The sequence below is a fragment of the Tasmannia lanceolata genome, unplaced genomic scaffold (assembly GCF_043159265.1).
Source record: "Tasmannia lanceolata isolate RefF3 unplaced genomic scaffold, GAP_Taslan_0.1 ptg000018l, whole genome shotgun sequence".
In the NCBI taxonomy this organism is placed as follows: domain Eukaryota; kingdom Viridiplantae; phylum Streptophyta; class Magnoliopsida; order Canellales; family Winteraceae; genus Tasmannia; species Tasmannia lanceolata.
Window position 1 is genome coordinate 3764547 of NW_027518695.1, and position 23151 is coordinate 3787697.

A 23151-nucleotide genomic window follows, 5' to 3' on the forward strand; every position below is an offset into this window, starting at 1 on the left:
GATCGCCCAAAAAATGTGGGTCCCACTTTATTTTTTTTATTTTGTCCTCATTCACAATGATGGTGATTGTCACATAGCATTTGGGTGACGATAAATTCGAACCCCTTGTAGGATAATTCACACCCCTTTAACATGAATTGAGTCAAAAAAAAAGCCTTAAAAGTCTGCCACATACCCTCTTTTTTAGGCTTTTTTTTCGTAGAGTTTTGAAGAGAGAAATATATCCTCACTCCTATGTTTTGCTAATGGCACTTTATAAGCGGGGCTCTGAGTGAATATATCATTTTCATTTACCTTTAAAAAACGTCTGCGAGGCCCTTAACCCCTTCATGATTTGCGGGTACATGAAACTTTCATCAGTCATTTAAACGAGGACTGCTTCCTGTGCCCTGTTTGTATGGATTTTGAGAACCGATTGCAAGTCCAAGACTGATTGTGTTCGATTCGTTTTATTTTGATGCATAAACACTGAGCTTGCACAGAAGCACCTTTTTATTGTATTTAATCAATACATCTGTCCCATGTGGGGCCCAAAAGGGACCGTTAGGATTCAATCTTAATAGCGATAGTTGGATTGCTTCATCTCAATATGGAAATGCTACTGTGGTTCTCCATCTTTGTCTGTTGTTTACAGCCTACATTGTGAACCTAAAGCAGGGCCCACAAAGTGGTTATTAGTAGCCAAACAAAAAGTAGACATTTTGGGCAAGAGAGGAGGCCTAACATGTACAATCTCATACATGAAGAAGCTTAAAGACTAATCTCAACACATTCAAAAAGTGAGATCACTCACAACAATTGTTTTCCCTCTTTTGATTAACTATAACTATAGTTAGTATCATTTAACAGTTGCTGGATGCTGCTCCGGTGACTCGCCATCTAACTCACCTTTTAACTCATCACCTTGGAAAAGGTCTCTCTGAACGGGTACATGTTTTAGCTGCTGAGATGATATAACATTTGCAATGGCTTTCATAGCTGCAGAAGCCCGGTCACTGCTCAGTGGTTGATCTTCATTTGCTTCTGAAGCGGCGGAATTTTCAGGCAGGTTGTCTTCTTGTTTTGGCGGAGGGACAAAAAAGGGAATTCGACCTCTCTGCCAGTCATGGAGGACCATTTTTGCCGCAGTCATCAAATCAGGTTCCCCGCCCTGAAAGAGAAAAACCCCAAAAAATAGAAAAAAGAAGCAAAAAATTTCAAACATTTAGGTACTATATTTTACTGGAGGTGATTGATAGAGAACAAATGGTTATATTAAACTCAGCACAACCTTAAAAGAATGAGTAGTCGTAGATATCAAGGTCAATCTTATAAGAAAAAAATCAATACAGCGGAAGACCCATAGTCCTTGAACTCCATATATATGAGTTAATTGTGGCTCATCAAGTTCTATCAAGTTTCGAGTTTCGACATTGATCAAGATGGCCCACGGATTCCATGAACTTAGTTGTCCTCCTTATCATGGTTGAAAAACTTAAAACTTGGTTAATAGTAAATAAGGGCCCAAACCTGAGTTAACTTGCTAAAAGCAGCGATTAATCTCCCATTTTAAAAGAAAAAAAAAAGCAGCGATTAATCAATTGACTTTTCGGTGTTTGAAAAGCTTATGATGTAGTCTGTCCTTTCTAGTTTCTCAATAAACTAATCAAGATGCTCAAGTCTTTGGAGTACTTGAGTATTTCAAGCACTTGACCCAAGTCTTTTTTCAGATTCTATAAAAAATTAAAAATGAATTTACTCCCGAAACTCAACTTGAAGTCAAGTCGACATGGGCATGTTTTTTTATGAACACAATCCAATTTTCAAACTCTGTTCTGTATAATTGCAGAAGCCCATATAATGGAAGCATACCTTCAAAAGCTTGCCTGATAATTTGCATAGCTGAACAAGAAAGTCATTGTCATCAACCCTGCAAATAGCAGCAAGAGAAAGTTGCCACAGTGGCATAAATCTGGATCATCAACAGAAAACAGAAAGCTATTTTTATGATCCTAAGCAACAAGGAATCATGAGATTCCATAGTTAGTGGCATCATAAACAAAAGCTTCATTCAATTGCGAACAACAATTAAAATTGATTCGACCAGCATAAGTTCCATCCAAAAACATGTTGTTTTTTTTTTTTTGAATGGTAAAAACATGTAATTTCTGAAGACTTAATACCTTAAGAACAAACAGAAAAATGGTACTATGTTATATACAGTCAAGTAAATCAAAAGCTTGATGCCTCTCAGTTAAGAAGAGAAGAGCCTGAAGTTCCCAAATTAAAAAACTTTAGGGGCCGTTTGGATACGCGGATTGAATCCAGGTTTTTAGTTTGAAAACAGTGTAAAAGAGGGTTCATGATCAAGCTGTTGCGTGCTGTCCTGCCAGCATTTCTTGGATTTTAAGTAAGAAAACCAGGTTTTAGAAATCTCTCCCGCATCCTGAGATTTCAAAAACCTGGAAATATAGGAGGACCTGCTACTCTCTTGCTGACGGAGAGAAGAGCGAGAAGTCAAAAACGAGTCAAAAACGATGGCTGGTCCACTTCTTCTCGTCTCTTAGCTACAATTTTGAAGAAATCCCGGATTCTAAAATCCGCGTATCCAAACGGCCCCTTAATGTACGCAAGTGACAGGATTTGTAACAAAATTGAAAATGATTTATTGAAGGGATACCACATGTTACAAAATTCAGCTATTGATTAAGTACTTGAAATCAGTCGGGGGTTGGGAATGGTTGCCTTTTTCGAAAAAAAGTAAAAAATTCCACGTCCAGGCAAGTCGATGAAAAAATTCTGTTATTTAAAGAAATTGAAATATGTAGAAAAGAGTAAAAAATTAAACAAATTATGGGGAGTAATGGATCTATATCACTCAAACAATGCTTAAGACAGTGAATTAGGTTTTTTTTCAGGATGATAAGCATTCAACTTCTGAACAGTTGGAGAGAGGGGCTTCAAAAATGTTTAAAATTACTAAATAGCTTTCCCAATCAATGGAAAAAGAAAAAGAAACATAATAAACCAGAAAAAGCTCCATGTTCCACCTTTCATAAACTTGGCAGGAAATAAAATGCCCTAGTCAATGAATTGTTTCGAAAGCCCTCTAAACAAGCAGTTTTGAAGACAGATTGAACACTTTTTTATTGCCACATTACGAGAATTTCTTGAAAAAGTTTGCATATTTCCTAATATCATCTCAAGGTGATCTTGCAAAATCGAATATGCCGGCTTCAAGGAAAGCTACAAAATCTTGCACCCACCATGATGATGGCCCATCCAAGGTCACAAATCTACTGTTCTGTTGGAAACCAGTGTTCAATTTGGGAAACAAAAGACCAGGCATCCAAAAAAAAATCTTGCTAAAGCTACAGAGACACATCAGCATTAACAAGTTCAAATTTGGAAGATTTCTAGGATAGCTCTTGATTAAGATGATAATGAGATCTTAAACCATATTAGCAAATAGCATGACAAGTGTGCAACATAGAGAGATTAAAGAGACTGGAAAATATGAGATCATACCAATCTTGAATTTTGTATGCTCTCTTCAGATGCTCCTTCTTCACACGCTTCAGAACTTCTCCAATGTGTTCAGAGGCATCTTCTAAGTTCGCAACGCGTACCTAATCATGAAGCCCAAGCAGCATGTGAACAGATTATTAAACGCTTTGGAGTTTGGAGGCATATATTCAAGAACACAATCTTATTTCCCAATCTATAAGATGTAACACCTTTTCTGAAAGTAGTAAAGGTGAATCTATAAATTTACAAAAGATATTTTTTTTAGAGATATGCTATTAAAAGTTTTTACAAATTAGAACTTCACAACAATCAGGATAGAAATTAGAACTTCACAACAATCAGGGTTTGAAATGTAAAGAATGTAAATGTTTTTAGCCGTTCCAACCCATAGTGCTAAAACATATGTCCTAGTGCATCAAAAACTGCTCTCATTTTTTTTCTTTATGAACATTTTGTGCACCAAAAACTACCCTCATTGTATTTTCTTTAGGAACAGTTTGTATTTTCCTTACATTTTATTTTTTATATATGAATAGTAAATATAACATGTGGATGTATCAACTTGAAGTCAACTCCCATATTTGTATCTGATGGTGACAAACATGTGCAAGTTACATAAATGAGAACATAAATAAACTATAAAAAATAATTTACAAGTACAATAACGGTTCAAAGCAAATTTTACAAAAGTGGAAGCAGCAAGTACCTACCACACCCTTAAGGACAATATCTGTCTCAGAGTCACTGTTATGGTAAACAACTCCAGGACAGTCAATCAAAAATATTCGCTTCGTGAGTGCAATGTATTGCCACACCTTAGTCTCCCCTGGAATTGGAGCCACTTTGCACACCTTGAAAAAAAAAAGGTGAAAGAAAGCCAAATTAGTAAGCAGAATTTCCTGCATAATAAAAAGCAGTACTGACCTATAAAATATGGAAAAATAAGGGTGACTGATATTTAATTATCATGAGTTTTGAGATCATATAGAGAGAAAACAATCTGTACCAAGCATTCTAGCAATTAGTGTTAACTAAATCCCTCACATTTAGATTTCACATCAATAATTCACTAGTAAATAAGGATGCACTAGCAAGTCATAGGAACATTTAAAGATGCTCTCAGGCAGTTTAAATCAAAGCCTTAAATGAAAAGAAACCTAGACCATGGACATTTAATTTTATTTTCACCAAAAAAGCATGGATGAAGTTATCTACTAATTCTCAAAAGGATTAAAGATACATGAAAACATCATACCACAATGATGGTAACCATTAACCAAAACTTTCAATGGACGGAACAACAAAATTTTGAATGGACGGAACAGAAGCATGGCAGCAATGAGGGCTGTCTATAACTAGGTAGCAGAGTGGGCATTGCCATTTAAGTCATTTAAGGAGGTTGATGCGGGTGATTTTTTGCAGCATGTGGTTGCTTTATTTGCAGGGCACGAATAGGCAGACTAGAGTAATTCCTATATAAAGACACCACTATAAGTGCCATGAAGTTGAACTTTGATGGCTCGGCATATAGGAAGTAAACATGTTTCAATTTTCCTTTTGGTTATCAAACCACTTTCACAAACCATATTTCATCACCAACATAACTCAAGTAACAAACTAAAATAAATCCAATAATATTTGTATATCAAGTGACAGGAATGTTAGGTTACTCAAGTGCAATGTGATGATAACTGATGGTTTTTCACAACGTCAGATACCCAATGAATCCCACGGATATCAGTTTTAATAAATATAGATAACTAAAAATGAGTTTCAAGATTCCTCTTGCTCATCAGGCCAAATTCATATGCCATATTTCATCACCAACAAAACTTAATAAAGTAACTAAAAGAAATTCAACAACATCATTTAAAGTGAAAGGGTATAGTTACATTCTTCGTGCGCAATGTGTTGATAACTGATGATTTTCCAACATTCGGATACCCAACAAATCCCACAGATATTGCTTGTTTATCACTTTTCAAACGGGCAAACTGCCTCAGTACTGAAAGAAGGGAACCCTGAGAAACAACAAATAAAAATGAAAAAAACATCTAAGAAATAGGAATAACACATGGAGGCCCCAACCGATAGGTAATTTAGAGACTTACCTTGCCGAAAGATTTATTAACGCTGGCATGAAATGCTAGAGTAGGATATTCTCGAGATAGCAGGCGCAACCACCCTTTTGTAGCCCAAGCTGGAACCAAATCACACTAAGAAAGAAAGGCATCAGATATACCATGTAGCTTAGTAAGGAACATAGGGAACAACAAACAAAAAATCTATATAAATAGGTAATAAAATGGCAATATGCCTACAGATAACAAACCTTGTTTAGCAAAAAAACCAAATGCTTGTGCGTGCAGTGCTGCTTCAAATGCTTCTCTAAATGATAACATCTGGTACCTTGGGGATCCCTAGCATCCAACACCTACAATTGAATGAAAACAACAAGCTCTAACTGTTCAAACTGGCTCCTTAAATTACTTATAACTATGTGAAAGCATGGTTTTAAATTTCGGTTGAAATTTCGGATTTCGGGTATGTCCGAAACAGAAACCAAACCGAAATTTTAAACGTTGTGTGAAAGGCGATACATAGGCGTATAGGAGGAAGTGTTTAGGAAATATATCAACAAACTGATAAGATTTAGCAATAAATATTTCATGGATTGGACATCATAAGTAAAGAGTAACGACCTGTACAACTACATCTGAAGAGTCAACAACTTTGTAGAGTTCACCCCAGATACGCTTGCTCTGCCCTTTTTCAAACATTGTGTGCCTAACCAGATCTCTAAAACCATCTTCTTCACTTCCTTCCACAGAGAGTTTGGAAGCAGACTTTTGTTCAAATGCATCTAAAAATTGAAAAGAAAAAATTGTAAACTATATAAACCATCATAGTTAACGGATGCAACAAGGATAACAAAATTTCAAGAACACCCGTATGCTGATTACACATGTTTTAAACATGTGTTGGACATAGCTAAATGTATCTTTTACACTATTACATTAATTATATTTCTTAAAAACAATAATATTCTGTGTGATTAAGGGTGTCAATGGGCACAGACGGTCCGATGGATCCAAAGGACTTCCTTTGCTTGTTAGATAAGTCATCAAGAGCTATTTTCAAAAAAAAAAGGTGTGGGCTTGTGAGGAGACACCAAGAAATATTAATATAATATTGATGTAGTTCTTCTGTACTTTTTTAGTTGGGTAAACTCTCTCTCTCTCTGTGTGTGTGTGTGTGTGTGTGTGTGTGTGTGTGAGGAATGGTAGATTCACAAGTGCCCTTGCAGAAAAGGTTGTAAAGGGCCCCCCCTTTGGTCAATTCCCATTTAAGATGGCACATAAAACCAACTTAAATAATAAAAAAACCCTTTTGGGCTTTCTGAGGTACACACATTTGCATCCAAGTCAATAAATCTTAGGGAGTTGGAGGAACATCATTTGGGAAAAAAGATCACAGTCTACTCCAAAACATAAATGAGAACCACCCCCACAATTCTAAAGGCAGACCATGGCGAACAGGAGTTGGGGTTGTCTTTCGTGATTCAAGTGGCATGGCCTCAAAGACATACTCCGGGCACCTGGTGAACACGATTCAAATGAAGCAGACAAGCAGGCCCTCCTATGTCTCCTTCGAATTTCCACATCATCATTGAATGGAAATTTAATAATTGAAGGGGACAAAGAGAATCAATGGGACCTTGGATATTGGTGTGAATCATTATGGAGATATTACAATTGTTAGTAAAATACAACCGGTGCTTCTGCACAAACCTAGTCATATACCTTGTTTCTTATTTATGCAGTACAGCAAGAAGAATGCAAGACGAAAAAATAAAGAAATGGAATGTCATATATTACAAATTGAAGTGAAAGTTGTGATATGGCAGATTTAGCCATCCTACTTGTTTACAGATCTTTTTTTTTTTGTTAAACTTATTAAATCTTTTAAAAAGAAATTTAATTCTATCTGGCCCTCGTAGACTTTACAATTTGATTCAATTGCAAAATATTGACATAGAATACCTAAGAATTATGACCTCATCCCAGAAAAATAACTCCAATGTTCAAAATCAAATAAATAAATAAATAATTTTACTAATATTAAAAAATGCACTGTTCCAATTTGAACATAGCAGGGTCAACTAGTTGTGGTAATGCTCCACCTATCAAGTCCAAAGTTCAATTTATTAAAAGATCAGCTAATTTGTCACAGACCGGGTGGAGCCAAAAATGCAAATTAAAAAAGCAATTTCTGGGATCTGGTTCATGAACATTAACAGATATAATAAGTAAATGGTTACAATACCTTGCGACCCATCAACTTTCTTGAGTAACGATTCATAATCACATGCCAAAAGCTTTGGACGCTTTCTTTTCTTCTTTGGTCCAAAAGCATCCTCAAATGGCTCTGTATCTAGAAGATGTGCCCTAGCTTGCTGGAGAGAGAGAGAGAGGGAGATCAGCAAAATGAAATAACTGTCTCTGTTAATGAATAGCTAGGATCATGTATCAGCCAACATTTTCATGAAAAAATCACATGAGATATCCAGAAGTGAACAGTGAAATACTCTACTTCAATTGCCATGGAAGACAATTTCACAAACCAATGGAAAAATGCGGGACTTATAAAATGAAACAAAAATGAATTTGACTCGCATGGAGAAAACATATACCTTCTGGTGATCATTTAATAAGGACATGGGCAGTTTCTTCTCCTTGAGGATGACATTGTAGTTGCTGGACAGCCGATTTTGGAGCTCTTCACGGAAAAACTCGAGCTCTTTCTGGCCTACGACTCGGGTATTACCTTCAATACTCGAAAATGACATATACAAATAACAAAGTCAACAAGTGAAGATACATCAATGGCAAATTAAGGATCCATTTGCGTGTAGAGTGTAGACCCAGATTGCAATGTTGGGTGCAATTTTAGCCTTTTCAGGGTGTGGTTTATTCCATATGTAAAAACTTTTACAAGACAATAACTCAACCAAGGTTGCCAAGATACTTCAATGACATGTTAACGATGCATTTGGGTGTAGACCCAAATTGGAATCTGGGAGCACTTTTAGCCTTTACAGATTGCAGTTTATTCCATATTTAAAACTCTTACATGGACAATAACCCACCCAAGATACTCATGCAAGTTAGTCATTGGCATGGCGAGGATTTTTATTTAATGGGCAAGGCAAAAGAAATTTTTATTAACTTGATGGGTAAAATCGTAAAAATCAAATTGACTTGGGAAACTGAATGATGACTTAATCAGCTTTTAAGCAGTGATTTACACATATAGGCTGCTAAAAAGGATATAAGCTACAATCTAAAAAGGCCCAAATTGCAATTTAGTTTTACATACAAATGCGCCACAACACAAGACATCACTTTAGACGAATGCTACATAGAAGTTCAAAAATAGAGGGGGGCCAAAATCAAAACAAAGGAGTGTCAATATCAGTTCCAGAATACTAATTAAAAAGGAAGAGTAACTTATAAAGGGAACAAACTCATCTTTCTACACAATTTATTTCCATGAATTTTATAAAGTGAGTGAGAGAGAGAGAGAGAAGGGGGGGGTGTTATCTTGATATACCGAACCAGCGCCGATCGGGTTGGATCCGTGTTGATGGGAGCTCCTTCGACTGCAATTCATGTCTCATGATTTTTCCTTTTTTGTCTCGTTTCGGGCGAGTGTTGTACATCTTGAGACGCCGCACCGTAGCGGCACTCCTTGTGTCCTTGTTGCTATTACTGCGGTTGGCATCGAGCGAATGTTTCGGCCTTCCAGACACATTGACCTTCTTCTCCTTCTTTTGAGGCTTCACCATCTCTCTAACCTGATAAAAATTAAAATGAAAAATCATTAGTTCAACAGTTAGAATCCATTTCTTTCAATGTAAAATAGTCACAATAAAATTTACACCGATAAGATTTACGGAGGTAAGATTTTCCAGAATAAATTTTTACCCTAAAATTATTTTTCGGTTGTTTCTTCGTGAGTAGTAAAATCAGGCGTAAAGTGAGACATAAACTTTTTATGATATTTCTTTCACCACAAATTTTACCCCATAAATGTTTAAACTTTCTCAGCTGTACATTTTATACCAAATATATCGAAGGATTAGTATCAAGTTCCAAAAATACCCTTATCTCATTTTCCATGCTTTATAACTTTCTATGATGTAGGGGTATTTTTGGTGATTTTATGAGATAAGGATACTTTTTGTCATTTTTCATGAGATATGGGATTTTGTCATTTTCTTTGAGAGGGTAATTCGATCATTTTCCATGAGATATCAGTAGTTTTTCCAATAGCTTTGAGAGGCACAAGAAAATATGCGCATCTATAGAATTATTGTTATTTCAATAGTTGTCAGTATTTTTTCATTATCCATGAGACAGGTGTATTTTCGCCATTTTCTATGAGATAGGGTATTTTTCTAATTTACCAGGAGAAATGGGTATTTTTATCATTTTCCATTAACATTTTAAATGGGATAGGAGTATTTTGGCTGTTTTATATGAGATAGGGATACTTTGGTAGTTTTCCATGAGATATCGGTATTTTGCCATTTTTCAAGATAAATCATTTTTTGTCATTTCCATGAAAGATACTTTGATTTCGAGAAGAGGGGTAAGTTGGGGGAGCTCGACCACAATTTTATGTTGGAAAATCTTACACTCAAATCGGGCATAAAAATTTAGTAGCCATTGTCCGCAAAGTCCGAGTTGTTTAAGGGGGAAGAGGGTGTGAACTTTCATTTTACGTCGAGAGAGAGGACCCTTAGTTTGGGTCGGGCATAAAATTTGTTTTATCCCCATGTTACGTAGAAAGAAACAGAACCTCAAAAAAATAATCTACGGTTGCAACTTCGAAAGAAGAAAATGAAATAATGGGAATAGAATTAATTTGGTAAATCTCATGGCAAGGTTGGGATTTCAAAGAAAGAGAAAATTTTTAAAAAAAAACAGTAGGGTTTAGTTGAAGGAAACAAGGATTGCAAATTTGTGACAATGGTGTGGCACTTCTATAAGACAATGGTGTGACACTTCTATAAGGGAAGCCATGGTTGTCTGATAGAGGAGAATTTTGGGACATACCAATTTAAAGTGGAGCAATGACATATCAATACCGCACATGTTGTTGTAGGGATAAATTATCATGATTGACAATGTAGTGGCCGCTATATAAAAAATCCCAATAATCAAACAATTCTAGCTATTGAATCAAAATGAAGTTTAGCATCTTAGATGTGGACCTTGACTATTTCTTTTTCTAGTATACATTTGTGCAAAGGCGGATTGTGAGAATTATAATGAGCATGATTTTAATATCATAGACAATACATAATTAGGACCCATAGATTGATTGTGTGGATCATTCAATCCCAACCAAAACAACCAAAGATCCCAATAAAAAAACCCAAAATATTGCAAAGAAAACCCCCAAAAATCCCACGAAATACAAATGATATTTCCCCACCCACAGGAAACCTACCCGAAGACTTGCAGAAACCCAAGTTTAAAGAAACACACGAAATGCTTGCAGTAACTAATAAACCACCCAAACTCAGAAACTCAGAAACTCAGAACCTAGGGGCAGTTTGGATACAAGGATTTTATAATCGAGGGTTGTAAAGTCTTGGATTTTACAAGCTAAAACCTGGATTTTATAAGCTAAAACCTCAATTGTGCATATTCAGTATTGTAAAATCAAGGTTTTAGCTTTAAAATCTGCATTTTGGCTTATAAAATACAGGTCTTAGCTTGTAAAATCCAGGTTTTTACCATCCTGAATTATAAACCCTTGTATCCAAATGGCCCCTAAAACTCAGAAAGTCAGAAAGCTTTCGGTAACACACGCAACTGCAAAAAAAATGCTTGTAGGAACTCCATAGACCAGAAACCTCTATTTATTATAAGAAGATTGCAGAAAGTTTGCCCGTAATTTCTGCACGATTCTGGCATAGAGAGAGGGAGAGAGAGAGAGAGGGAGAGAGAGAGGGAGAGAGAAAGAGAGGCGAAAGAGAGAGAGAGAGAGAGAGAGAGAGAGAGAGAGAGAGAGAGAGAAGAGAGAGAGAGAGAGAGAGAGAGAGGCGAAAGAGAGAGAGAGAGAGAGAGAGAGAGAGAGAGAGAGAGAAAGAGAGAGAGAGAGCATACCTGGTTTTTGCGAGGAGGAAGACGAGAGTATGTTGGTTTTACAGAAACCCTAGCACGAAGAGATGGAGAGATGATAGTCTAGGGCTTCGTCAAGTTTTGTTTGGGCCTGTTTGATTTCAGGATAGGTTTTCTCGAGAACAAGCCCTTGTCCCGAACTATTGTTGTCACGAATAGCTTATCCTAAGTTGGTTTTATCAATTGGTTGTTGATAATTTTCTCTAACCTAGAATTATTTCTGTCCCCTGTTTGTCTGGTATTGTATTATCTAAGAATTCATTTTTCCCTTTGTTTGATTAACAGTGTACAACCTTTGAGTGACCTGTGTGTTTACAGGGGACAGTCTCACACATGCTCAAGTGCTCATCTACTCATAAGATTAGACCATTGACTAACTGATGGTGGATGAGCCTATCAAGTGTAAGTGGAAGCCCCTTGCTATAGATCTAATTAGAAAACAATCCAACAACACTCTTGAAGGTTGTCTGGTCAGCTCTCTGCCAAATGTATTACACCATCAACATTTTCAATTAGTTGGGTAGTCTTACAGAAAATTAGCAATTCCAAAGGTTAGTTTCAGGAGGGAATGGTATGCGTGGCCCCAAAATCAAGAGACCCCCAAATTTGGTTAATTTCGAGGGATATCATCAAGCCTGTGTACATAAAAATTAAATGGGTTGGTTCAAGTTATCTTTTTTCTCGCATATAAAAGTAGGATATTTTATAAATATTTTTCATTTACAAACTTTTCCATGAAATTTCTGCAATCCAAACGGAGCCTTAATTACACCAATTTTGGGGTTCCATATTCTATTCACGTGTAGACATTTCATAGATGTGTGGAAGTATAGACCCGTATTTTTCAAAACGTACGGTATTGTCCAGTCCATAGGATGATCCAAACCGTCCATTTGTTGGGCCACAATGTAAATAGGTCGTGCCCCAATAATCATTCCGATAGATCGCTCCGTCACTCGTTTCCACAAAAAAAGTGTTATTTGTTTCTTTCGAAATTGATGATCTATTTCATGCATAAAGGCCTCGAATCCTACCACATAAAGAAAACTAGTGGGACCAACCGTTTGATCCAATCTGAATGGAGTCCATTGGCAGGCCTAAAAAAGAGAGGCATGTGAGATAACTGAGTGGTATGAATTGTCCATGGGTTAGCAAACAACCCTAGCAAAACTTTCAATATGGATCGGGTTGGAGATCATTTTAGGATATATTTTGATATGAAACTAATATGGTTTCCAAACTAATATTAGACAGTTTCACTCTTTCTAAAGCCGTGCACAGAAAATTTAAGTTGGGGCGCAACAAAGGAACGGTTTGGATCAATCTTCCATGCATCCTCCTTCCCTTCCTTTGCACTTGAATAAATTGTAGGGAGGGATGATTTTGTTAGTAAAAAAAGCATTGGTATTAGGGTAAGGGTGCAACTTGGTTCGGGTTGAAGCCAACCCTAACCCAACCCAAATCTCTAAATCGTCAACCCGGCCCAACCTGACTCTCAACCCGAAAAATTAATACCTCAACTCGAACCCGACCCAGTTTCCCAATTATGGTCAGGTTGACCCGGTTATGGTTATATATCCCCCCTTTAAGTTCTGTGTTATAAAAAACAAAATAGAAAGATGGAAAAAAAAAAAAACCTACTCCAACCTTGTGTTTGGGTTTTGAGGGGTACATCATGACTAACAAATAGCCCTTTTCACATGTTAGCTATCTTTGTTCCTGTATTTTGGTTTTTTTATTAGAATGACAAAACTACCCTCCTATGCGATGTGGCCTAGAGGAATTTGTTTGGTTACACTCTTGGTCCCACTCTGGGATTTCATAGCAGCACTCTAAACAAATGGTGATTTTACTAATTAGTGATTAGCTAGGCAACTTTACGGAAAGCCAATGGCTCACTTTTGCAGAGGAAAGGCTCACTTTTTACCGGATGGCTGCTCTCTGCAAACGTGGGCGGCAAAATGGCATACCGTCAAATTGCCTAGCAAATCCATACTATGTTTGTGTATAATTTTAACATGAGGAAATGAAGTATGTGCAGCTGCACAGATAAGCTATATGTGCATGGCTCACAAGTCATACTGGGGGTCACATTTTTTGGCAGGGTTAGAATGATCCTAAATGGCTGATTTTTTGTACACACCCTATCCATGGAAGGGCCTTCCAAATGAATGCTTTGGATCCCCCAAAAAATATGGCCCCACTATGGTTTGTGCAGCTACACATACCTCATTTCCTCTATTAACATAAGGGGCTTGTGTAATTTTCCTTTTATTTTAGGGAAAAATACACTTAGATCCCCTATGGTTTCTGACACAATCAACATAACCCCTAATGTTTAAAAAGTTACAAGTAGACCCCTTGTGGTTTCAATTTGTGTAAGGTAGACCCCCTTAGTTGACGGTTCATCCACAGATTGAAGGGTTAGGATGATCCTATGGAGCTGATTTTTTGGGCACACCCTATCTATGTCAAGGCCCATCAAATGAACGCTTTGGATCATCCAACCAATGTGGGTCCACTGTGTTTTTGGTAGTGTTTGTAACTTTTTAAACATTAGGGGTTAAGTTGAATGTGCCATAAACCACTGGGGTCTAAGTGTATTTTTCCCTTTATTTTATACTACTCTACTGGCAACAACCTTAAGAACTAATCAGATGGTTCTATAATTAAGAGAAGAGAAGTGATATTCCCGCCACCCCAATCTAGGATAAAATCCGCCTCACTTCTCCTCTACATTCGGTAGGCCCCACCCATGTTTTTACAAAATGAACCGTACGGCCTACACCATATGATGATCCAAACCGTCCTTTTGACGGGCCACATAGTAAATAAGTTTCGCCCCAAAATATCATTTCCACAGGATGATCCTAGCCACCGATCTAAACAGAAACTGCTTATTATGGAAACCTCTATAGATAAGAGGATTGAGATCGTGGGACCTACCCAACATATGCTGTAAAATTGTGAACCCGACCCTATAAATGGGTTCTACGCCATAAAAACATAAGGCAAACTGGTGGGCCCGGATGCATGAGTTTGAGTTGACTTGGTGTGACCTGCCCTATCAAAACATATCCGTCAGCATCATGAGTATTCTGGTCTTTTTAAAAGATAATTTCATCTTTTTGATGTAATTACTAATGACATTTTGGGCGTTGTTAAAGAGTAAAAAAAATAAAATAAAATTCAACAAGGGGTATTTTGGTCATAAATTGATGGCATGAGTCCGCATGACCTGATTTGCCAAATCAACGCAAAAGTGATGACTCTATTTGCAAATTGTGGAACTAGAAGCCTATTTTTGCAGATAAAGCAAAGTAGAAGACTTCATTTGCAAAAACCCCGAAAATGAAAGGACAAGGTGAGTTAGTGCAATTATAAAACTATAGTAGTGCCAGTGTTAAAAAAGGTATTGAAACAGAAAAGTTCCGCATCAGCCGCTCTTTCTCGCCAGAGAAATATAAGGCCTCCACATTGATTTTATCGCTTCACACATTTCATCTTCTTCTTCGTCTTCCTTGTAAGCTCCGTTCCGAAACAAAACAAAAAACAAAAAACAAGATTCTCTCTTCAAATTCTCTCTCCTCTCTCTCTCTCTCTCTCTCTCTCTCTCTCGGTGAGTTCTTTTCGCTTCTGAATTTCCCAATTTTCTCCAAAAATTTGATCTGTTTTTAGCTTCTTTCATCGTTCGATTTTGTTTTCGATCAAATCTCAACATTTTTTTTTTTTGGAATCCAAGATCTAGGGTTTTGCGTTCAATTTCTGATTTTTTTTCACTCTCAGGACTCAGGAGTCAGGAGTACCTATCTTATCAAATTTCATTATGGCCTCGACGATGATTTCTCTCGCGTCTGCCTCTCTATCTGACAATTGCAAGGTAAATCTTTTTTTTTTCTTTCTTTGTTGCTTTAATTTTGTTTATAGAAGGTGATGATTTTATTTCTCTTTGTTTTTTTGGATCTTGAAAAGGCAAGTATATCGAAGGTAAATCCAAGTAGTTCTGGTATCAGACATATCTCTGGAAAGAAGAAAGGAAATCCTTTTCTCAATTTAAAGGTAATATAATAGATCTTTACTGGACATGTGACTCTGTTCGATCAAAGTACTGTCTCTGTTGATTGAATTTGAATTTTTTACCAGGTTCTGGCTCGTGTTAGGATTCCAGAAAAGATGAGTAGAAATAAGCATTGAAAATGATTATTATTAATGCTATCAAGCACAATAGATACACGATTATATTTGTAAGATGAGAAAGTCATGCAATTTTTTTGAAAATATTATCTTTTCTAAGTATGAGAAATTAATGAATTGGTAATTTTAAGGAAGCCAGCTTTATTTGGGGTTGATTAAAAGACCATAAAGTAGTGGAGCAAGTTAGTTGCGATTTGGAAGCGGGTAAAATCCAAATGAGGCTGCATGATTGAAACAACCAATTACTCCAAAAGCTTAAGCTGTCAGAGTTGGTGCTATTTGATCATTTATACTTTAACAACTTCACGAATACCCCTGAGCGTATATGCAATTACTATGCTACCCCAGAGATGATAATCTGTGATGAATAAAGAAGTTGCTTAAGTACAGAATATTACACTGACTAATCTCTATTTACAATGCCCCGTCAAACTGATGCTGGCGATCGATGTCCATTCAAGAGTAAGTGTAGGTGATGAAGCACACCCTTTGAACAAATTCACTAGTGGAGCAATTCCGTTGCGATTTGGAAGGGGTAAAGTCCAAATGAGTCTGCATGATTGAAACAACCAATTGCTCCAAAAACTTAATCTGTTAGAGTTGGTGTTATTTAATCATTTATACTTCAATAACTACAAGAATACCCCTGAGCTTATATGCAATTACTATTCTTCCCCATAAAGGATAATCTGTGATGAATAAAGAAGTTACTTAAGTGCAAAAAATTACACTGACTAATCTCTATTTACAATGTCCACTCAAATTGGTGCTGGCGGTCCATGCCCATTCAAGAGTAAGTGTAGCTGATGAAGCACACCCTTCGAACAGATTCACTAGATGTAGTTCAGATATGATGTGTAAATATGATTTGTCCTTGATTTAATTTACAGTCTTGCTACTATGCATTCTGTCCACATAAAGAGGCTTAGGCACCAAACGAAATCCTAGATCCTGAAGTAGGCCGTGTAGAAGAACTTTTGTATTCCACATAGTAGACATGGCATACCCTTTCAAATAAAGGAAAAACATAACCATCTCCCTTTTCTTATCCTTATATGAGACAAGTGAATCACCAATGACGACACAATAAACCTTGTTGATATTTGAGAACACGATAAAGCTGGTTCTCATCGTTGTTTGCTGTTCATAGAACATGCTGAAAAACAATGTCATGAGTCGCAATCATGTGTAAGCTCTCCTCAATACCATCAACAAATCTCCAATGATAGCTCACTCCGCTATTAAGGGAGTCCCCGTCCACGATAAGAGAGTCTAACAACTCCTGATCTATAAGTCCGATTCCCATGAGCAAAGCACGAATCTTCGCCTAACTTTAATTAGCAATGCCAATTGACTCCGAATAAACACACCTAATCGCGACATCTGTACTCTGAGGAAGACTCCCAAGAATAACAGATGGTGGGCTCAGGAACTCTAAAAATAGGAATGACCTCTGCCTATCTCACCACCGCCAAAAATATTTGTCACTTTATAATATGAACCTTTTTTTTTCCTTTGAAAATTCTTTTGTTTCTTTCCCTCCATGCAAGTCATAGCGAAGCATAAAGAAATGAACTCCGAAGAACTCTGTTCCTTGCAGGCCAAGGTGTGAATATATATGAATCAAACAGCTCAGCAATGACCAAGATGAACCCAATTTATTCCAAATAAGAAGATAACGTTTCAGATCTCCTGGATGAAACTTCATTGAAGGAACAAATGGGCCACAGTTGACGATAATTTTGCCATGTCGATGCAGATGATCAACTGTAAGAATTTTATTGGGGCACACTGTCCGCCTAAAAGCAATAACTCATTCCGGAGCAGGCACCTTCCGAACTCTCCTATTCGGAGAAATATTGCAGTGCAGGGAAATCTGACTATAAAATCCGTTTTAGAGTTTTATTAGAGAGTATACATTATGTTTAGAAGGATTTTCTATTGCTCTATTGATATTTTTAGAGAATTGAAGAATTGAGATGTCTTACCTCATTATTTTTCTTGCAATTACTCTTCTTTATTTTCTCTTGATTTCTTTGTTTGATTTCCAATCTACCACCAAAATCCGCATTAGGATTGTTAAATGCTGTATTGCTTTTCATTCAATAAAAGCTACCTCACCTATTAAAACCAAAAGCACAAAGGAAATCATCTTTTATAAAGTTTGTCACTTTTCATCACCCCAACGTATCTTAAGTTTGTCACTTAAGAAATCGTATTGTAACAAGGCATGTAATAGTGGATGCTCACAGATTTTAACGCTCACCTTGGTCTTTTTGAGCCAGGAAATTTCGATCTCTTCTCAATGAGATTAGCTGGATGGCTTGCCCAAGAAGAAAGCTTTGGCTTGCCATCCCTTTCTATTTTTAACAAATATAACACAACTTGATTGAAAAGCAGCAGAATTACAAAGGCAAACCATGGGGCCATAGAAGCCCTGAATACATCTACGATCTACTCATTCCAGTTTTGGCTAGTCTATCAGGGAAGTTGTTAGCGCTCCTTGGAATATGAGTGAAGAAAATCTCATACCCCCTACCATCTCATGTATCTTATCTATAGACCTAGACAGGCTCCATGGACAGGATTATTCCTGCGAATCTTTCATCTCCATTGTGCAAAGAATACACAGTTTGGTAGTTGGGACCCTTGATTGATGAACTGGCCATAACCAAAAAACACAGAAATTGAACTGTTAGAGAAATGTTGAGCAAGAAATTAGCAGTGATACATATTCAATGAGCGGAAATTCCAATGGTTGGATAGCTATGATTGTCCAATTATTGTAACTTTGGGGCTATGGCCATTCCATGTGATGGCTTATCAGATCAAGGTCTCATCCTTTACAGATGTGCCTACATGTACAGAGAAATAGTGAGCCATGGTTTCTGTTTGCTCGAGCAAGCCATACTATTATTACCCTTCCTAATAATTGAGTGGTATTGTGTTAAGTCAAAAAAAAGGAAAGGGAAAAAAATAAAGGTCACAGATATGAATAATGTGATAATTGTTGGAAACATTTTTATGATTCCCATTTGGTTTACATTTCTCTTGTTTCTTTAGTGACTGGATTATAATTTTAAAAATGTTGCTAGTTTATGCAAATATGTGCAAGTTGTTATAAAAAAAAACTTAAAAATATTGTTTTATTTCATTATTTTCATTTATAAGTTGGATCAAAGCCTGGGATCGCTACATGAAAAACTTGAGAAAGAAACATAAATGAAAATTTTCGTCTTTTAATGACTATGGAACACCATAATGAAATTAAAAATGTTGATATTTTGTTGTTTTTCACCAATTTCTTTTCATTTTGTGACAAATAACTAAGCATGAGTCTGTTGAAACAATTGAGGTGGCCCAATTTGACTCATGATTGATTAATTTAGGGCAGTGATAAATCGACTTCCAAATATCTTAAATCGACTCCCCATGTGTCTTTCTCTCTCCTCTAGGTTAGAGAGAGAAAGAGGAGCAAGAAAGACACATGGGGAGTCGATTTAAGATATTTGGGAGTCGATTTATCGCTCCCCTTAATTTATTAGGAGTGAAAATGATCTTTCCTGTGGGATTTACAGGACCTGTTCTTCAATATCTCTTCAATAAAAGCTTTGTAATTTCAAAACTCTACAGAAAACTGGAATGAAGTGAATACTTTTTTATGATATTCCAGTAATGTTCTTAGACCAATAAATAACAAGAAACTGAAGAAGAGTTGCTTAAAATCCCATTGTTGTAAAAAAAAATAAAAAAATAAAAAATCCCATTGTTGTTATCTTTCAATGATTTGCTTTGAATTAAAGCATATACGGAAGGGTGCGGTTGGAGGTTTGTGACCTTCTGTTATTATTCTAATACCAGTGATAGGTAACTTAGTAAAAGGGTGTGGTTATTTGAGATTGTCATGTATAACCTTTTTTGCTTGTGGATCTGAGGTTCATTTATTTGGGATTTTGCAGTCTTCTGGTCGAATAACCATGGCCGTTGCAGTTAATGTTTCTCGCTTTGAAGCCGTGACAATGGCCCCTCCAGATCCAATTCTTGGAGTTTCTGAAGCATTCAAAGCAGACACAAGTGATATGAAGCTCAACCTTGGTGTTGGAGCCTACCGTACAGAAGAACTCCAACCTTACGTGCTTAATGTGGTTAAAAAGGTCCTCATTTACATCTTCTAACAATTAAAATCTTAGTTATGGTATTTTCTTCAAGGTGACCTCCAAACCACGAATTTCCATTTATATTAGAAATCCTTACATCCAACAAGATCATTGCTTCTCTTTGGTTAACGAATTGATATTAAATATAATTTGAATTACTTTTGTTCTCTAGGCAGAAAATCTTATGCTGGAGAAAGGAGATAACAAAGAGGTAATTTTAAATGTTCAATCAAGTGGGATTCCATGTTTGTCAATCCTCTCACTCATAGTTTATATTTGACCTTTAAAATCACTAACCATTTTCACTGTTGCAGTATCTCCCAATTGAAGGATTGGCTGCATTCAATAAGGTTACCGCGGACTTGTTGTTTGGACCAGAAAATGCTGTTATCCAGGAAGGACGGGTATGGCAGATCTTTTTTTTGGTGTGTGTGCTTGACATTTGAAAAAGAACAAGAAGAATAATAGGTTATTTTCTTCTTTAACTGTTTATTTATGAGCCTTGACTTTCACTCTTTCTCAGGTCGCGACTGTTCAAGGTCTTTCAGGGACTGGGTCTCTTCGCCTTGCTGCAGCATTTATACAAAGATATTTTCCTGATGCAAAAGCTCTGATATCATCTCCAACATGGGGTGTGTGTGTGGCCGCTGCCTGAGTGTGTTTACGCTTGACTCATCTCAAAGTTACTGACATCTTTTGTAATTTTCTTTGTTGAATAGGTAACCACAAGAACATTTTCAATGATGCCAGGGTTCCTTGGTCGGAATATCGATATTATGATCCTAGAACAGTTGGCTTAGATTTTGATGGAATGATCTCGGACATAAAGGTATTGTGGACATCATCACCTGGTGGCTTAGTTAAAGCAGCAATTTAAAACTTGAATGATTTTTGTTTATGAACTAGTGTTTGCACCTTATTTTTTCTGATGATCTTTTGTTATCCAGAATGAGCAAAGATATGAAGAAGCTTCAGATTACCGAAATAAGTTACTAAATTTGTGACATGTCATGATGTGTCTGAAATTTAGTTAAAAAAAATTAGTAAATTTGAGACATGTGAATGTATTTTCTTCCCATACCGTCTGAATATAAATTGGTAATGCCGTGGGTTCCAGAATTTCTGCTTACCCTTCTTGATGCTGCTGGCCTTTCCTTCACCATTTCCCCGCTTCCAATCTAGACATGTGAATATTTTCTTCCCATGTATTAAATCACAACATTCAAATTTCCCAAAACTCCCCAGGCTCTGTGCTGTCTGACTTTTGAAGCTTAGCCACATTTTGATAATGTCCCCAGAAAAATAAAAAAATCCCTGACTTATGTAGAAGGATTACTAGTGAGCTCCAAAGCTTTTGATTTTACCTTTAACGCCAATTAATTTTTCATTCCATTATCATCTTCTATTTTGTAGTTATGAACTTATGATTGCCAAATAGAATTCAAGTTCAGAAGGATTTTCCAGGTTCTGAATAATTATTTCATTTTTCAGGCAGCACCAGATGGATCTTTTGTTTTGCTTCATGGATGCGCTCATAACCCAACTGGCATTGACCCAACTCCTGAACAGTGGGAGAAAATTGCTGATGTTATTCAAGAAAAGAACCACATCCCTTTTTTTGATGTTGCTTACCAGGTAAGGCAGTTAGTAGTTAGATACTAGTTGCTTGCAATTTCATGCGTGCCTGAACTTATAAATACGCTGTAGGGATTCGCTAGTGGAAGCCTTGATGCAGATGCTTCATCCGTCAGGTTATTTGTTGCACGTGGTTTGGAGCTTTTGGTTGCTCAGTCCTACAGTAAAAATTTAGGGTTATATTCAGAAAGGATTGGAGCTATCAATGTTGTCTGCTCATCCTCAGATTCAGCAGTGAGGTGTGAATCAAAATTCACATGTTGTTTATTGAGTTCTGCATATACTACATGAGTCGACTTTGGGCAAGTTTTCTTGGTGTAGAATTTAATATGCATGCTTTCCTATGCAGGGTTAAGAGCCAGCTAAAAAGGCTTGCTCGACCGATGTATTCAAACCCTCCTATTCATGGGGCTAGAATTGTTGCCAATGTTGTTGGAGATCCAACTCTTTTCAATGAATGGAAAGAAGAGATGGAATTAATGGCTGGACGTATAAAGAATGTTAGACAGAGACTCTTTGACAACCTCTCTGAGTATGATAAAAGCGAGAAGGATTGGTCGTTTATCCTTAGACAGATTGGCATGTTTTCTTTTACAGGATTGAACAAAGCACAGGTAACTTGTTTTTCTGAACTTGCTAGTATTGTTCATACTGTGTTGCTTGTAAATAGAGGTGCAACTTGGTTCGGGTCGGGTTGAGCTTCTGTTAAGAAAATGAAGTGGAATAAACCTGTACGTGACCTGATTTTATGGTAAACGCTCAACCCGAATTCCAAAAAATTGACCTGAATTGCACCCCTTGTACAATCAAAATTTTGATGTGGGTATTTTCATTTTCTGACCAGAGCGACAATATGACGAATAAATGGCACATATACATGACAAAAGACGGTAGAATATCCTTGGCTGGGTTATCTTTGTCCAAATGCGAATACCTGGCGCACGCCATCATTGATTCTTTCCATAATGTAAGTTAGAAAAGGGCTTATCTTGAGTTAATTTTCTTTCATGGTGGCTATGCTGGAATTTTTTTATGGTTTTCCAGTTTCTTAGAACATTATATTTGAAGAGCATTTTGGGTCTCCATTAATAGCTAACTATTCAGTGTAGAGAACTTTAATGTTTGTCAATTGAGTTATTGTTCAAAATATTTTAAATTGGAAGTTGGAATCAATAATGATAGCCTTGCATGTCTATGGCTACTACTATTTTCCTGGTAGATATTACATACATGCGCTATTATTTTCCTGGTAGATATTACATACATGCGCTTCTTCCCATTTCAGCCTCGTTCTTCCAATTTTTACTTCCCATAATGCCCACTAATGGCCTCAAAATATACTTCTAGCCATCTCGAATCCTACATTTGAGTCGAGTATCGTAGGTCCTACTTACCTCGTACGTAAATAGGGCTTTTGTTTAGGAGGGGAAAGAAGGAAGAAGCTCGAGAAAGAATTATTGTCA

General features: G+C 36.7%; 2 protein-coding genes across 4 annotated transcripts; one reads left to right on the forward strand and one right to left on the reverse strand.

Annotated features, from left to right (window-relative positions):
- Positions 1–715: 715 nt before the first annotated feature.
- Positions 716–11850, reverse strand: LOC143850691 (nuclear/nucleolar GTPase 2-like). Its single transcript, XM_077359915.1, has 12 exons — positions 11688–11850; positions 9121–9364; positions 8201–8334; positions 7834–7963; positions 6210–6370; positions 5840–5941; positions 5619–5723; positions 5400–5528; positions 4218–4358; positions 3508–3608; positions 1852–1909; positions 716–1150 (listed from the first exon to the last, which is right to left on the reverse strand). Exons 2-12 carry the CDS (start codon positions 9353–9355, stop codon positions 839–841), a joined length of 1608 nt encoding a protein of 535 aa, XP_077216030.1. The 5' UTR covers positions 9356–9364; positions 11688–11850; the 3' UTR covers positions 716–838.
- A 3289-nt stretch (positions 11851–15139) lies between these two features.
- ASP5 (aspartate aminotransferase 5) lies at positions 15140–22881 on the forward strand. 3 transcript variants are annotated; one of them, XM_077360312.1, is made up of 12 exons: positions 15140–15321; positions 15489–15582; positions 15675–15761; positions 19856–20050; positions 20226–20264; positions 20368–20457; positions 20577–20685; positions 20773–20882; positions 21545–21688; positions 21761–21927; positions 22038–22302; positions 22533–22881. In XM_077360312.1, the coding sequence occupies exons 2-12, from the start codon at positions 15529–15531 to the stop codon at positions 22662–22664; spliced, it is 1392 nt and encodes a 463-aa protein (XP_077216427.1). In that variant the 5' UTR covers positions 15140–15321; positions 15489–15528; the 3' UTR covers positions 22665–22881. The 3 variants fall into 3 exon arrangements, with proteins under 3 accessions (XP_077216427.1, XP_077216428.1, XP_077216430.1); XM_077360313.1 differs by having other exon boundaries at positions 15140–15318; positions 15488–15582; XM_077360315.1 differs by having other exon boundaries at positions 15140–15304; positions 15488–15582.
- Positions 22882–23151: the final 270 nt, after the last annotated feature.